The following is a 14,891-nucleotide window of genomic DNA, read 5'->3' on the forward strand; positions in this document are numbered from 1 at the left end:
TGAGGAGCCTCAAGAGCCGACGGACCCGTTTTCCCATGGGAAAAGAAACACTTAGACGCCAAAATAATTTTGACATCTGAAATAAAGGATAACTATATATATTGGGGTTTTACCTTTACTCAGCTCATTCTGAAGGCATGGATCGCCTGCCTGCTACCTGCAGGACGAAACTTTAAGAATGGGGGCGTTGTGGTTTATTTCGTGGAATACCCACATTACAGGAGCAGAAAGAGCATGCGGCTCTCGAGCCGCAGGTTCCCTACCCCTGATCTAGATCCTCTCGTTCAATAAATAGAGGCAATGACATACACACTGTTTAACATCTGCCTTCTGCCCTACAAAAAGCTTCAATTTGTACTTGGATAAGGTAACATTGAAATGTGTAAGTTTTAGCATCCTTAAATGTTGCCATCACAGTTGCAACAGACACTTACTCGGTAAGGCAAGAAGACTAATATACGTGTGCAGCTTCTCAAAGATGGCTGTCAGTTTCTTCATGTCGTTTTGGAGCTCTGTGTTCCTGGCTCTTAGCGCAGCTGTGCAAAGAGAAGATTCACACTCTTCTTCCAAACTAGGAACATATGAATTTATGTTTTTAAGAGTGAGTATAGTGGATTTGTTTATTTGTTTAAATGACATGTTTTTCAGAAAAGATGAGAAACACATTTTAGGGCACTTTCCTGAAATATCTGAAAAAACTAAGCAAGTGAAGCTTGAGGGGGAATTCTTCAGGGCTGATTTAAAAACAACGTATACACATAAACATGGAGCAGATGCTATTATCTTCCTGGCTGTTTTCAGATGTCATGATAAACTATGGTTGCAGAAACCTCAATTAATTGCACAATTTCTGGTTAGCACACAGTACATAACTGAATTTAATTATCCTGCAGATTCTTTTGCCAAGGAGCTTGGGGCACATTATAAGATTCTTCCTCTGCTATTTAAACCACACAACGACCTTGTGAGGTACATTAAGTTGATAGAGATTGCATGGCACAAGGTAATCCAGGAAATTTCAAGGGAAGTAAGGACTTGGACTAGGAACTAGTCCAACATTCTAACCAGTGTACCACGTTGGCTCAAAATAACCTCTAATTATTCTGCTGTTTGTCTCCTTTCCAGCCTCCAAGTAGAATTCACAGACTCCTTGCGTTGCTTAGGTATCCCAACCTATTTGCATTGCTTGTGTACCAGGGAAGTCTCACTACACATGCAGCTCAATGACTACTGGTTGGCTGCAATACAAGGGCAAGGAAGGGTCAGGAAGTCAAGCCTCCTCAGATCTTCAGGCTCCTCTCTGCAAAGGAGACTGTCACGTCCTGCCTGATTCTTCAGTGCAATTTTTACGCTTTTTAATGATGCTATAAAATGATCATATACAGCCCTTACCTCCCTTCCCACCTTCTTTGTTGTTTCACCATATTCCCTAACCTTGTTTTATCTCAAACATAAAAAGCTTGGGAAGAAATACATAAACACAGCCAATGTGTAATGTAAATATAAAGAAAGGGGAGCAATGTATAACTGTAGTGCGTTAATAGCTCAAGACTGTAAGGCTGTTTTATATAGAGTGGTTTCTAATGTATACAAAGACAAACCGAAAGACAAATGTGGTTAACAGGAATCTTTGGTCCCATTGGGAGAAGCTATTGCTTGATGAGTGATAAATATAAAGGGAACAGAACATTGCTGAATGCTACTGGAGCAGCTATGTTTTGTTTCTTGGCACAGCCAACTCTGTATCCAGGAGGCTGAGGGGGTGGAGTTACTGAACAAACTGGGATTTCTAAATCTGGATAGAATGAGAAATGAGAGTTAGTACTGAACACAGGTAACAAGCCCACTCACAGACTGTGGTTCAGAATCCTAACAAGGCACACAGCAATAAGCCACGGTTTGTTGAGGATGCTGCATTTAAACACTTCAATGAAGCAGAGATTAAGCAAACTATACTTTGTCATGACATCTGAATGGAGCCCTTGAGAAATTCTTCTATTTGCTATTAAAGATGTAATTGTCCTTCGGCTGACTGGAGACATGTTGTAATTGTGAAATACGGAATAATCCAGAAGTTCTTTCCAGTGATGGTTCTTCCCATTTTACCAGAGCTTATTGGGGGGAATGGCGCCTGGAGACAACCCCTTCTCAGATCGCCACCCCCGCCCCCTACTCTCAGGGGAGTGGCTTAGGGGCACCAAGCCCCGCCCACACTAGCCTGCACAGAGGCAGGGGGCAGGGCCAACCCCCCACCCCACCCTCCGTGCAGGACAGCAGAGCCTGGGAAGCGCAAAAGCCGGTCTGCACGGAGGCCGGGGAGGCCAGGCTTGGCGGCAGCGGGTGTCCCAGGCGGATGCTGCACCCGCCAAGCCCTGTCCCCCTGCAGCAGGGAAGCGAGGCTCGGTGGCATATGGCTGGGGCGCACGGTTTTTAGTTATATGGGGGGCGCCCAGCACCCCCTCACACATGACCAAAAGGCGTGTGCTTGGGGACATAGGTGACCCCATGTCCCTATAGGCCGTATGCTCCGCATTTTACAAAATGAATTTACAGAAAGGAATATGGTCTTTAGCATCTTGTCTTACACCCCTAACCTACAAATGGGTCAAATGCTTTAATTACTTCCACCTCGTGTAGTATTAGACTGCAAGCTCACCGGATTGAAAATAATTGAAAAGCAAAGACTCTGGACTGTCAAGCAGGAAATCAATACAAAAGCTGTAGGCTTGAAATGTATTGCTTTTTCCAGCCTAGGGAAGAACACTAACTGGGGGTGGGGAACAAAAGGAAGTAATTCCATTTACCTTTTCACAGAAATGCTAATGTGAAAGTTTTCAATTAAGGATGCGCTATTTAGTCAGTTCAATAGATGGACCAGTTACATAAAGTTTTAGCTGGTTAATCAGAAGTGGCTAACTTCATTTGATGCAAGAAAAAATTAATAAAAGGGGCTTGAGTTATTTTGGTTCTAGCTGTTACTTTAACAGGGAATTTAAAAGAGGTTCTCACACATTTGTTACATTTTTGGAAAATATATGTAACCTTAGGCATAGTAGCAGGAAAATGATTAAAATTATATAAATGAATAACAGAAATAGAAGATTAAAGATTATTGAAATTGCATTTGTATCTTCTTCTAACACTTCTGAACAGCCAACTAAGGATATGGCAAAGTCTCCAAGAAAAAGGCTACAGCCACCAAGAATATTGAGCTGGATCCCACAGACCTGCTTTGCTAGTGGCACAGTCTTGCATTGCTGGGGAAAGGCTCTGGTGTAAGTGGAAGGGACTCATGAAGTTGCTTGGTGGGGGGTGGGGTGCTTTCCACCAGCAGAGGAGCCACATGTGTTGGCAGGAAGTGCCATGCACTGATGGAACATACCACCCTTCATTGCATGGAGTAGTCAGATACAACCCATAAGATCTGACACACCATACACATTTGAAGCATAGGAGAATTCCTGGATCAGAGTTGGGGAAACACCAGAGTTGACACACCTGCTATGATAGAACTAGCTCTAGACACTTACATTGCCAACAGTCCTTATGAAAAACACTCCAGAGTTGGAGGCATGTTGCCCAACCACTCAAAGAATCCAATGTAAGTTATAAGCTCCACACTGAATCAATGTTCCCATTTAGCAGGTAAAAAAGAAAATACCTTTTCAACTGGTATGGAAGAATCTTCCTGAGAAAGTGGACGTAAGACGTTAGGTAGTCAGAAAAAGATTTCAATTTCACAGCTGTTTCCTTTTTGGGAAAAAAAAAGAAAATAACATCAGTTGTATTTAAAAGGTTTAGTACCCGCCTGTCTTGGAGGGGGAGTTTGACAAGAAGATAACCATTTTACCAGCACTGTGACAGTGTCCTCTGTGATACTCTCAAACAAGAGCAGCATTCCTTCCTCCAGAGGGCGAACATAGGATGCATTTTCATGGAGATACTGTGAGAACTGAAGGCAGAAAGAGAAGTTAATAATTAACTGGTACTGCTGGTAAAACACTGCGGCCACATCACGGCCAAAGCTTGTGAATTCTGAAGAGTTCCCCAGTCCATTATTGGCATGAAATAAACTAGTGTATCACCTAGTGGTGGAAGACTCACAAGAGAAGAAGAGGAAGAGTCTGGATTTATATCCCCCCTTTCTCTCCTGCAGGAGACTCAAAGGGGCTTACAATATCCTTGCCCTTCCCCTCTCACAACAAACATTCTGTGAGGTAGGTGGGGCTGAGAGAGCTCAGAACAACTGTGACTAGCCCAAGGTAACCCAGCTGGCATGTGTGGGAGTGCACAGGCTAATCTGAATTCCCCAGATAAGCCTCCACAGCTCAGGCGGCAGAGCGGGGAATCAAACCCAGTTCCTCCAGATTAGAATGCACCTGCTCTTAACCACTGCGCCACTGCTACTCAGGGGAAGAAGGATTGAAATAAAACTTTGGGTAGATGACAATGACTGAGGAAAGTTGAGTTCATTTTTAAAACAGCTTCACAAAGCAGAAAGGAGGTGTCTTAGGAAGATCCACAGTACACGTAAAAAAACATTTACAGCGCTCAGAAAAAATATTTTTAATTTTAATTGTATAAGGCATATTGACAGCCATGTGACTGAAAAATACATAAATTTTGTAAACAAATGTTTCAATATTCTTTTAAGGGAAGAGGTTGGAAGGTCATCGAAAGGGTTTTTTTTCAGCCCACGTGCTCAACTAGGATAAGGGGTCAGTCAAGCTATACAGGCCTCAGATGTCCAAGCTCAAAAGCCTCTTGTAACTACACCAAGAAAGTGATCTCAATTGTTTCCAACATCTGTAGACTACTCCCCCTACTTGCCCCATCCAAGTTTGATCAAATCAAACACGTACAGTCTCCACACACAGAATGAAATCCTAGATTTAATCTGGGAGATCTACCATGTGAGCCTGCAAGCATCTGATTTGACCGCTTTGGACATCACACCACTAGCAATGGCATAAGGGGAGGGGAAAGCATGCTGGGTGAGAGAAAAATTAAACCATACTCAACTCATCCTCAGCATGCATAAGAAAATGTACTGCAAAGGGCTTTTATTTATTTTATTTTTATAATGTACCGTGTTTCTCCAAAAATAAGACAGTGTCTTATATTAATTTTTGCTCCCAAAGATGCGCTATGTCTTATTTTCAGGGGATGTCTTATTTTTCCGCTCCACAGCTGTATGCTCTGGTGTTCTGTTCGACGAGCATGCTTCCAAACAAAAACTTTGCTATGTCTTACTTTCGGGGAATGTTTTATATTTAGCACTTCAGCAAAACCTCTACTACGTCTTATTCTCAGGGGATGTCTTATTTTCAGAGAAACAGGGTATTAAAACATTTACATCCTCCTTTTCCTTCGGGTTCAAGGCATAAAAATCTGCACCACTAACAGCTATGAAAACCATAAAGTTTATATGGAATTGGATCCCAAAGAACTTTTCTGCTGGTGGAAAAAGGAAGACTGTTGTCTGCATCTAAGATGACTATGCTGGAAACCATGGGACTTGTGTGTTCAAAATCCATGTAGGATGGGGCTGTATGGAGGAGAATGACGGGGTGGGATTAAATCAAGTAGCTGGCTGGAGCCAACACATTACATGAATAAGGAAGGAGAAGAAGAAGAAGAGTTGGATTTATATCCCCCCTTTCTCTCCTGTAAGGAGACTCAAAGGGACTGACAATCTCCTTTCCCTTCCCCCACCCCCCACAACAAACACCCTGTGAGGTAGGTGGAGCTGAGAGAGCTCAGAAGAACTGTGACTAGCCCAAGGTCACCCAGCTGGCATGTGTTGAAGTGCACAGGCTAATCTGAATTTCCCAGATAAGCCTCCACAGCTCAAGCGGCACAGCGGAGAATCAAACCCGGTTCCTCCAGATTAGAGTACACCTGCTCTTAACCACTACGCCACTGCTGCTCCCTAGTGGTAAACTGAATCAGAAAGTCCTTGCTTCATCTCTTTCTTCTACTTTAAACACCCTAGACAACTTTAAGTGGAAATTAGACAGATTCATGGACGCTAGTGTCTGCCAGTGGCTACTAGCCATGATGACTAAAGGAAACCCCCATATTCAGAAGCAGCAAAACCTCAGAATACCAGTGCCAGGAGGCAACATCGGGGAAAGACTTCAGCCTTTCTAGTCTGCTGTTGGCAGAGTGAATAAAAATTAATTTAATTTTTTTTAAAGATAGATTTTAAAATTTTTAATTGGTTTTGTAAAATTTAAATGGGATTTTAAAATAAAATTCTTTTTGAGGAAAAGACTATCTGTTTAAATAATTTTCTATTTAAAATACATTATAGTACAAAGGTTATTCATCATGAAATAAAAATTATTTTTTTAATTATGAAGCCTAAGCCTGTATATTCATGTAATGGGGGTTTTTTTTGCTAAATGTCTTCCATTAATCCCTTCACAATGTCATGCTCTTCCAGAAGTTTCTGTAAGAAGTTTCTGTAAGATTATTTTGGGTAATTTTTTCTATCTAGAAGATATTATCATAGGTGACTAGTTTTGCTGTTCTCAAAACAGTGAATTTGTACCTGTGGAGATGACATGCCTCTTTTTTGCAGCAAAAATGTAAAATAAATATTCAAAGCTGAGAAAAAGACCTTTAATCCATTGTCCCTTTCCAAATCTAGAATCTGCCCTTTACCTCTTAAGTGCCACGTTTCAAGAAGTTTAATGAATGGAAGATTGTATGTGGAGGAATAGATCTGCACAAGGATCTAAGTGTGGAGAGGGGCAAGCAATAAAAATAAAACCTTATAAGCAGAATACTCCATAAGTCTTGGGATGTTTGTCTACACAGCTTGAAATTTATTACATTGTTCTCTCCTGGAGGAGAGAATCAATAATGGCACCAGGCCATAAAAGAAATCCAGTTTGGGAATAATTTAATGAAATTCCTCTGTCTATGGGTAAAGCAAGCATTTATGCAAAATGCAAACACTGCAACAACAAAATACAAAACCTAGTGGCCAGAATGAAACTGGAGATAATTATGAAATCATTGCAAGGTTATTTATGTGTTTCTAATAGTACAACGAAATAAATAATTTCTCATATAACTGTAAAACTAATCCAAAATGTTATTCTAAAAATGAAACCTTCATCTGGCTGTAAATATTAAGATTTTACCAGCAAGTATGAGACTTTATGTAGAAAATCATGATTTAAATCTACTGCTACTGACTAGTGATTCAAATAATGATTTAAATCAATTTGATTGATTTAAATCAAATCCACCCCGGCTGTTGGCCCTCCAGAGTTACTAGTATGTGAAGTAGAATACTGGACTAGATGGACCAGAACCAGGCATTCCCCTAGCCTAACCAGTCAGCAATATGAAGATGATACTGATAATACTGAACAGAGATGGTACAAGGATTCCACTAACATAAACGATGTGCTCGAAAATGTCTATAAATGCTAAGTCCTTTCCTTCTTGTAGGAAGCAGACAGGAAAGGCTTCTCAGCCCTCCTATTATTGCATCTGTACCCCATTCAGGATAAAGATGACAGGAAATTTGTGAATTCATCCACCAATTCCTGGACCATCTTTGTTCTAGAATGCTCTGCTTGGGTCCTACTACCTACCTAGTTCTGTCTCCAAGGGACTAGAACCCCAGTGAAGCATTCTAGAACAAAAACAGTCCAGGAAATGGTGCATGCCAGCGTGGTGTAGTGGTTAAGAGCAGGTGTACTCTAATCTGGAGAACCGGGTTTGATTCCCCGCTCTGCCACTTCAGCTGTGGAGCTTATCTGGTGAACCAGATTAGCTAGTGCATTCCAACACCTGCTAGCTGGGTGACCTTGGGCTAATTACAGTTCTTCAGAGCTCTCTCAGCCCTACCCACCTCACAGGGTATTTGTTGTGGGTGCGGGGGAAGGGAAAGGAGATTGTAAGCTTCTTTGAGTCTCCTTACAGGAGAGAAGGGGGGGATATAAATCCAAACTCCTCTTCTTCTTCCTGTCATTTTTATCCTAAACAAGGTATAATATGCAACGCTGCCACCCTGACATCAGATCAAAAACACATTTTGGGACACATTTCAGGCCATTCTGTTCCATGTTGCTTTGTATAAATACAAAAACATTGTTATAAAAACAGTATTTCCTCCTGTGTAAAAAGCTGTGACATGTTGGCACATGGCTTATTTAATTGTTTGTTCATTACCATGTGAACTGGTTGCTTAGAAGTTCAGCCCAAGTCAGCTTACCTTCTGGTTTAATGGTGATATAGTGTCTGTGGCAGAATCAACTGGAAAAATCTGGACTCGTTGCTCTGTGTAGGTGTGGAAATTCAGAAGAGCCGTTACCAGATCGTGAACAAAAGACAGTGCCTGGCCAACAAGGTCACGTAGCTTCAACTGCAAGGAACAAAGAGTAAGAAGGGGCTCAATCTTATGATGGATGAAATGCAAATGGTTACTGAAGACCTTTGATAGCACTGCTCCTAACTAAGCAAACAGAAAACAAGAACACAACAGACACCCTCTCTGTTGTAAGGGTGCTATTATAACTGGGAGAGCAGCATTCACTTCCTGCAAGCTGTCTGTGCCCTATATATCATTCCACTGGCAGAACCACAATGCACTTTGTGGAGGGAAGAGAAATCTTTTATGTCGCCTACACTTCAAATCAGATATACTACCAAGCATTATGCTATTACCTCAGTTACTTAAAAAGAGCACACACAGAATCAGAATCAGTCACATGTTTCCAGAATTGCAAAAATACTCAACATTTGAAAAGATATCCTGAAGAACATGTCAAGATAATTCAAAGATGACTTTGTCCATGCAATTCATTTCCCTATCAATGCTTTTCTACCTATCCTATGTCTATGGCACAGACCTTCCTTGTAACCCACAGCTGACTGGTAATAATCAAGGAGCAGAATTCATGCAGACCCTGTTACCTCAATTCTGAAACTGGAGAGTGCTCTTTTGGATTATATGGATAGGTGCCAGTCAGAGAGTTATCTTTTACACATTAATCTAGCCCTTTAAAAAGGCTTCTGGCCATCACAAGAGGCAGGAAGAAATCTGATGTATTATGTGGAGCAACCTTCATCCTGCAGGTCCTTAAGCCTGTCTGCCAAATAAGGTCAACATCAGTGATTCTAGCTTTTTGTTCGCTCACCACCTATTTGGAATGCTACAGTATTATCACTTGGAATGGTGAAGTGCTGGGGACCTCTTAAGCCTGATATAAAATTCAGGGACCAGCAGTGGGATCACTTGATCCTGCTCTATGAACCTTCTCTCTTGGAAGCAAATTCCACACTTCAGCCTTAACAAAGGGACTGACATAATGATTAAGGGTTTTAAAGGCAGGGCGTCTGAAGTAAATCAGTATTAGTCCACACCCTTAAACAGCCTCACCTGGCGTCGTCTGTTGTGTAATGGGACATTCAGAGCATTGAACTGGCTAGATCCTATAAAAGAAAAAAATCACCCTTAGCATTGCAATAAATATCCCCCCCCCCCGAACCCTCCTCTTTAAATTACTGTTATGAGACACTCAAGAACAGATAAACATGGTTTAAAATTTAAACCAGTGGCAGCAGTGGCGTAGGAGGTTAAGAGCTCGTGTATCTAATCTGGAGGAACAGGGTTTAATTCCCAGCTCTGCCACCTGAGCTGTGGAGGCTTATCTGGGGAATTCAGATTAGCCTGTGCACTCCCACACACGCCAGCAGGGTGACTTTGGGCTAGTCACAGCTTCTCGGAGCTCTCTCAGCCCCACCTACCTCACAGGGTGTTTGTTATGAGGGGGGAAGGGCAAGGAGATTGTAAGCCCCTTTGAGTCTCCTGCAGGAGAGAAAGGGGGGATATAAATCCAAACTCTTCTTCTTCTTCCTCTCTGAAATTTATGAGGCAGATTTATGAGGAAAGTTAGCAAGGTGTAGTGGTTAACAGTGGTGGACACTAATATGGAGAACTGGGTTTGATTACCCACTCCTCTATGTGAGCAGTGGACTCTTATCTGAACTGGATTTGTTCCTCTGTTCCTACAGATGAAACCTGCTGGATGACCTAGTCTTTCAGCCTCACCTACCTCATAAGGTGTCTGTTATGGGAAGAGGAACAGAAGGAATTTGTAAGCCGCTTTGAAACAGTTGTGAAAAACGGAATATAAATCCAAACTCTCCTTCTCTTAAGCTGAATGTGTGTGACTGGCTCAGAGGGCTTCCTTGACAGAGAATGGATTTGAACCTGGTGTCCCAGATCATAGACTGAAACTCTAAGCACTACACAATATTGGCTCTCACTAGAACTAAAGTAAAACTGCTGTTATCATTTGGAACCCTCAGGATAGCAAAGGCTACAAATCCAAATACATAAATAAGGAAATGGTAGATCCTTATGCCAGTATGCATTAATCCATATGACAAACACAGTTTTAAGATGCTGAGAGACTCGCAGAGGTTGCCTTGTGACTTGAAACTATGAATAACATTTTAAAATGTTTTAAGCCACCATAAGCCTAGAGGCCCTGATGGATAATAGGAGATGAAAGAACATGCAGTTGGATCCCAAGTGTTCGTTGCACAAAAGGTGAGTCTTCCTCTGACACAAGCAGCCTTCTGGAAGAAGAACATGTCTGTTTTACCCAAGCAAGCCTCTTTGAGCTAGCAGAAGGCACCCTGCAAACACCAGAACATTCCACTCTTAGCAAAATGCAACCTTTCAATCCTATGCAATACCCAAATCAGCCAGTAAGACTAAAGCCAATGAAGAGACAACAGTCCAAGTCTGCTACTGGCTTAATCTCCATCACTATTTATTTTTTTCTTAAGAACCTATTCTAGAACAAACTGAAATGGTGTCCCAACTTGAAGAGCTTTGTACCTTAGTATCATTACAGTGTAGCTGTGGTACACTCTCTCACCTCAGCTCTTCACTGATAATTTCCAGGGCTGGAGACACAGTTCCCCCCGAAAGACATGAAACAGCATATTGCTGGGTGTGGCGGGGGGATGGGGGGAGTTCCTTATAACACGTAGTTCAACCTCAGGTTCCTGATACAGTAAAATTATCTAATGCGTGGCTAACAAGAAAAATGCTGACATTTGGTTTGCCCTTTTCCTCTCTTAAATAACCACAAAAGCATAGAGGCAAAAACCTACTTGTGTCATTGAAAGGTACTTTTTCACGGATAACGCGTAGAGATTCATCCAACCTGCTAGCCAAGTCAGAATGCAGATTCTTTAGCTGCTGCTGGCTGCATAAGAAAAGGTTATGGGGGACAGTAAGTATTGACATAGGGAGAAATGCAAACAGAACACCAGAGATATGCATTTTACTTTAAACAAGCAAACCTATGTAGTCTCATAATACCAGATGAGTCAAGAAGAAAAATTAAACTGTTTCTAGTAAAAAAAAAAAAGATTTATAAGCACTGTATTGTAGAGCTGCTGTTCTGATGACTGCACAGTTGCTAGACTGGCAATCCAAGGTCTGACTGATCTTCACGCTAGGCAGCTGGAATGTTCTTGAACATTCCAAATCAGGGAAACTTATTTCACAGCTAAATGATGAATTCCCCCCCATTCCAATTTGCTAACATGAAGAGCCAGTCAGACCTTGATATAGTTTCAAAGTGGTAATTCATGTTTTGCAGTTGATTGTGTGTATATTTAATATTTTGTCACTAATAATAATCCACATAAAAATCAAGTTATGACTTCATCTGATTGTTGCTGCAAATAAAGTCAAAAGCAAAGCTGAAATTTGAGTTTAATTATGTTGGAATATACAAGTGGACAACTTCATTCATGGAATACCATGCCCATAGATACACTAAAATAGCAAATCAACAATTTTCAGTGTATTCAGCATTCTTGATAAATTTACCCAATATAACAGAACTACATGTTTTATTGACTTAAATTTTTCACAGTTATTATTCCAATAAAATAATCTCCACATAAAGTTTTAAATCTGTTCTATTATATTTAAATTCACACTTGATTTGGTTTTTCCTCTAATCAAATATTTCAGTTTAACTATTTGATGTTATTGGGACATAAAAGTAACATGATGTCCTTTTAATTTTTTTTTACTAAATGTAAGCATAAATGCATGCTCCTTTGAAGACCCATGATAATGTTCCAAAACTTTCTGAAAATACTTTCTCATTCTGATTTTTCCTGAAAATCTACATTCCAATTGTGCTAAAAGCAAAAAAAAAAAAGTCCTTACAATAGTGTGTGTAACTGCACCAACTTTCCCATCCATACCTGCATACCTATCGGGGGGGGCGCATACCAGTCACAGTCCCTGTAGCACCAACAGGCAGCAGATGTGTGGTGAAATTTTTTAAAAAACTATAGCATGAACACATTGGTGTTCTGCATTACATAAACAGTACAATCCAAAGGAGAATTACTGCAGTCTAACCCCCTCCCCCTCATTTCAATGGGCTAATGCGGCTGTTCATACTTGCCTCCAATAGCTAACAGGATCATATAGAAGCAATTCAAAACTGAGATAAAAGTGTTTTTAAGAATCATCATTCCATATTGTCATCAGTAAAATAAAATATTGTTTTTTAAAATGGACAAAAGTACCATTCTTCTGTTCGAACTCTGCAATCCTTGGCTTCCCTCTCTAGAGATTGAGATTTAATCTTAAAAAAAGAAAGGGGGGGGAGAGAGGAACAATAGCAACTCAGTAGCTGTTTGCATAACACAGAGACCATATTTTTAACAACCAATAGTCTGCAGTCCTACAAAAAAAATATCACTTAAATCGGTACACAAGGCTAAAATACCAATAATGTTGTGACAATTAACCCTCAGCCAATGGATATGCAGGAGACTCTCCTGTGCACCCACTATCTGAGGATTTGTTGTCACACTTAAAAGGGCCAGGGGAGAAGCGCCACCAAGCTGCCCTCCTGCCAGGCCTCCCACCCGCTTCCCCATTCCCCTAGCCACCCTCTCCCCACCCCAACAACCAACCCGGGTCCAGCGGAGAAGCGGTGCCAAGGCGCCCTCCTGCTGAGCCTCTCATCCCCTCCCTCATCTCCTCCCTATTTCTGCAGCCACCCTCCTCCTGCAACACACCAACCCCAGCCCAGTGGAGAAGCGACACCAAGCCACCCTCCTACTGGGCCACCCACCCACCTTCCCATTCCCCAGCCATCCTCCTGACCCAAGCACCAACTCTGCCCTGGCAGAGAAGCAGCGCCAAACCACCTTCCTTCCAGGCTTCCCACATACTCTCTGATTCCCCCAGCCACCCTCCACCCCCCCCCAACCAACCCCACCCTCCTGCCCAGTGCCCTGGCCTCCAGACTGTCATCCTGGCCATGGCAACCCACCTGCGAGGCTCAAAGGGCCATGCCAGCATGGAGTGATGACAGAGCAGCACCAGAGCAACCCTGGAGTGAGTTGGGGTGGGGTGGGATGGGAGAAGTGGTAGGATAAGCACTGGGGGGCAGGACAAAGAAGGCAGGCAACCTGCCACCAGCTTGCCTAGCCCCCTGTGCGCACTCTCCCCCCATATCTAGAGCCCATTACATTGCATTACAGCCCATTACATTGCAGTTTGAAATGGCCTTTACTGATAATTAAGATAATAAAACACGAAGTAGTAACATAGCCAGGAAGAAGTATCCAGAATCCAAAATCTAACCAACCCATAATTAAATTACTCAGTCAACGTTCAGGGAACGCTTGATGAAAAACTGTGCTTCAGGGAACATAACTCAAGGGTGGAGCACATAATTGTTTTGTTAAAAATTATACTGAAGTGCCATGTATTGCTGGAACCTTTGTGCCATCACTCACACAAGCAGAACTGTGCAAAGTACATTTTACTTCTCATTCATGCATTGCTAGCTCCAGCCCAGAGTATTTTTGGTAGGAGTCACTGGGAAAGACCAACAAATTTGAGAACAAGAGGAACCTTAGAGAGCAAAGCTTCCTACAGTGTCACAACCACCACAGGGAAAGGCCAGCAGTAAAACTTACTTCTAATTTGGCCTTGTCATTCTGCAGTTTCTCTATCGTATCCATGTACTTCCGTGTTAGGCCATCCACCACCGCCTGGTGCTGCGCAGCCTCCATCTCCAAGACCTCCAGTCTGCTCCGCAGTTCTGATTCCAAACGTTTGTGTTTCTCATCTGCCTCAAAGAACTAAAATGAGAAAAACCACAACTGAAAAGCTCCCAAGCCAATGGAGAGGGGCATATCAGCCCCTGATGGTCATGCTGAATCTTCATAAACAGAAGACTGCGAGTGGCAGCACATTTGTGCCTTTTGGTGGTGCATGATGGGTAGATTTTTCTTCACATCACAGCTTTGCTAACATGTTGCACTTTTTACTCTTGGATGTGAAAAACAGAGCCAGTCAACCCAGCCTGGAAACAGAGAATGGCCATGAGAAGTGAAACTGTTAAGTTTGGTATCTTGCGACCTCATCGCTTTGTTTAATAAGTAATGGTTGGATCCAACAGAACTGCAGATCCAACCTTAAACAGCAGGCTGCTGCTGTAGAGGAAGCCATCAACACGCTTCTTTTTTCTTCCCACTTTTACAAAAGGTATATTAGCATTCATGACTCCACAACTGATTCCCTTTAAGGACAGTAGCAGAACGGCTGGCTGGGATGAGATTTCCTGGCTCCAGTAAATGGCAGGAGCACTACCCTCTCAATGCCAGCAACAGGCACTGAAGCAAAAAAAAAGAGAGCATGTTTAAGGAAGAGAGAGCCTTACCAGCAGAGTCGTGCGGCCTATAGGGTCACGGGGTCACACAAGTCCCCAGACGCATGCCTTTCGGTCACATGATGAAATGGCTTGCACCCCAGGTGCACGTTGCCGAACCCCGCCCCCCGCCTGCCATCTCTTGACATCCCCAGG

General features: G+C 42.3%; 1 protein-coding gene across 2 annotated transcripts in view; it reads right to left on the bottom strand.

The window, feature by feature from the left end:
• PPP1R21 (protein phosphatase 1 regulatory subunit 21) overlaps positions 1-14,891 on the bottom strand; it is a 47,121-nt gene that overhangs the window by 23,356 nt on the left and 8,874 nt on the right. For both annotated transcript variants that reach the window (XM_048519263.1, XM_048519255.1), the window contains exons 5-12: positions 14,002-14,166; positions 12,595-12,653; positions 11,152-11,246; positions 9,404-9,456; positions 8,237-8,386; positions 3,851-3,952; positions 3,662-3,750; positions 435-571 (exon numbers count right to left, since the gene is read on the bottom strand). In XM_048519263.1, the coding sequence (XP_048375220.1) occupies positions 435-571; positions 3,662-3,750; positions 3,851-3,952; positions 8,237-8,386; positions 9,404-9,456; positions 11,152-11,246; positions 12,595-12,653; positions 14,002-14,166 (850 nt within the window). The remainder of the gene's footprint in view (positions 1-434; positions 572-3,661; positions 3,751-3,850; positions 3,953-8,236; positions 8,387-9,403; positions 9,457-11,151; positions 11,247-12,594; positions 12,654-14,001; positions 14,167-14,891) is intronic.

This window comes from Sphaerodactylus townsendi, linkage group LG01 (genome assembly GCF_021028975.2).
Source record: "Sphaerodactylus townsendi isolate TG3544 linkage group LG01, MPM_Stown_v2.3, whole genome shotgun sequence".
Lineage (NCBI taxonomy): Eukaryota > Metazoa > Chordata > Lepidosauria > Squamata > Sphaerodactylidae > Sphaerodactylus > Sphaerodactylus townsendi.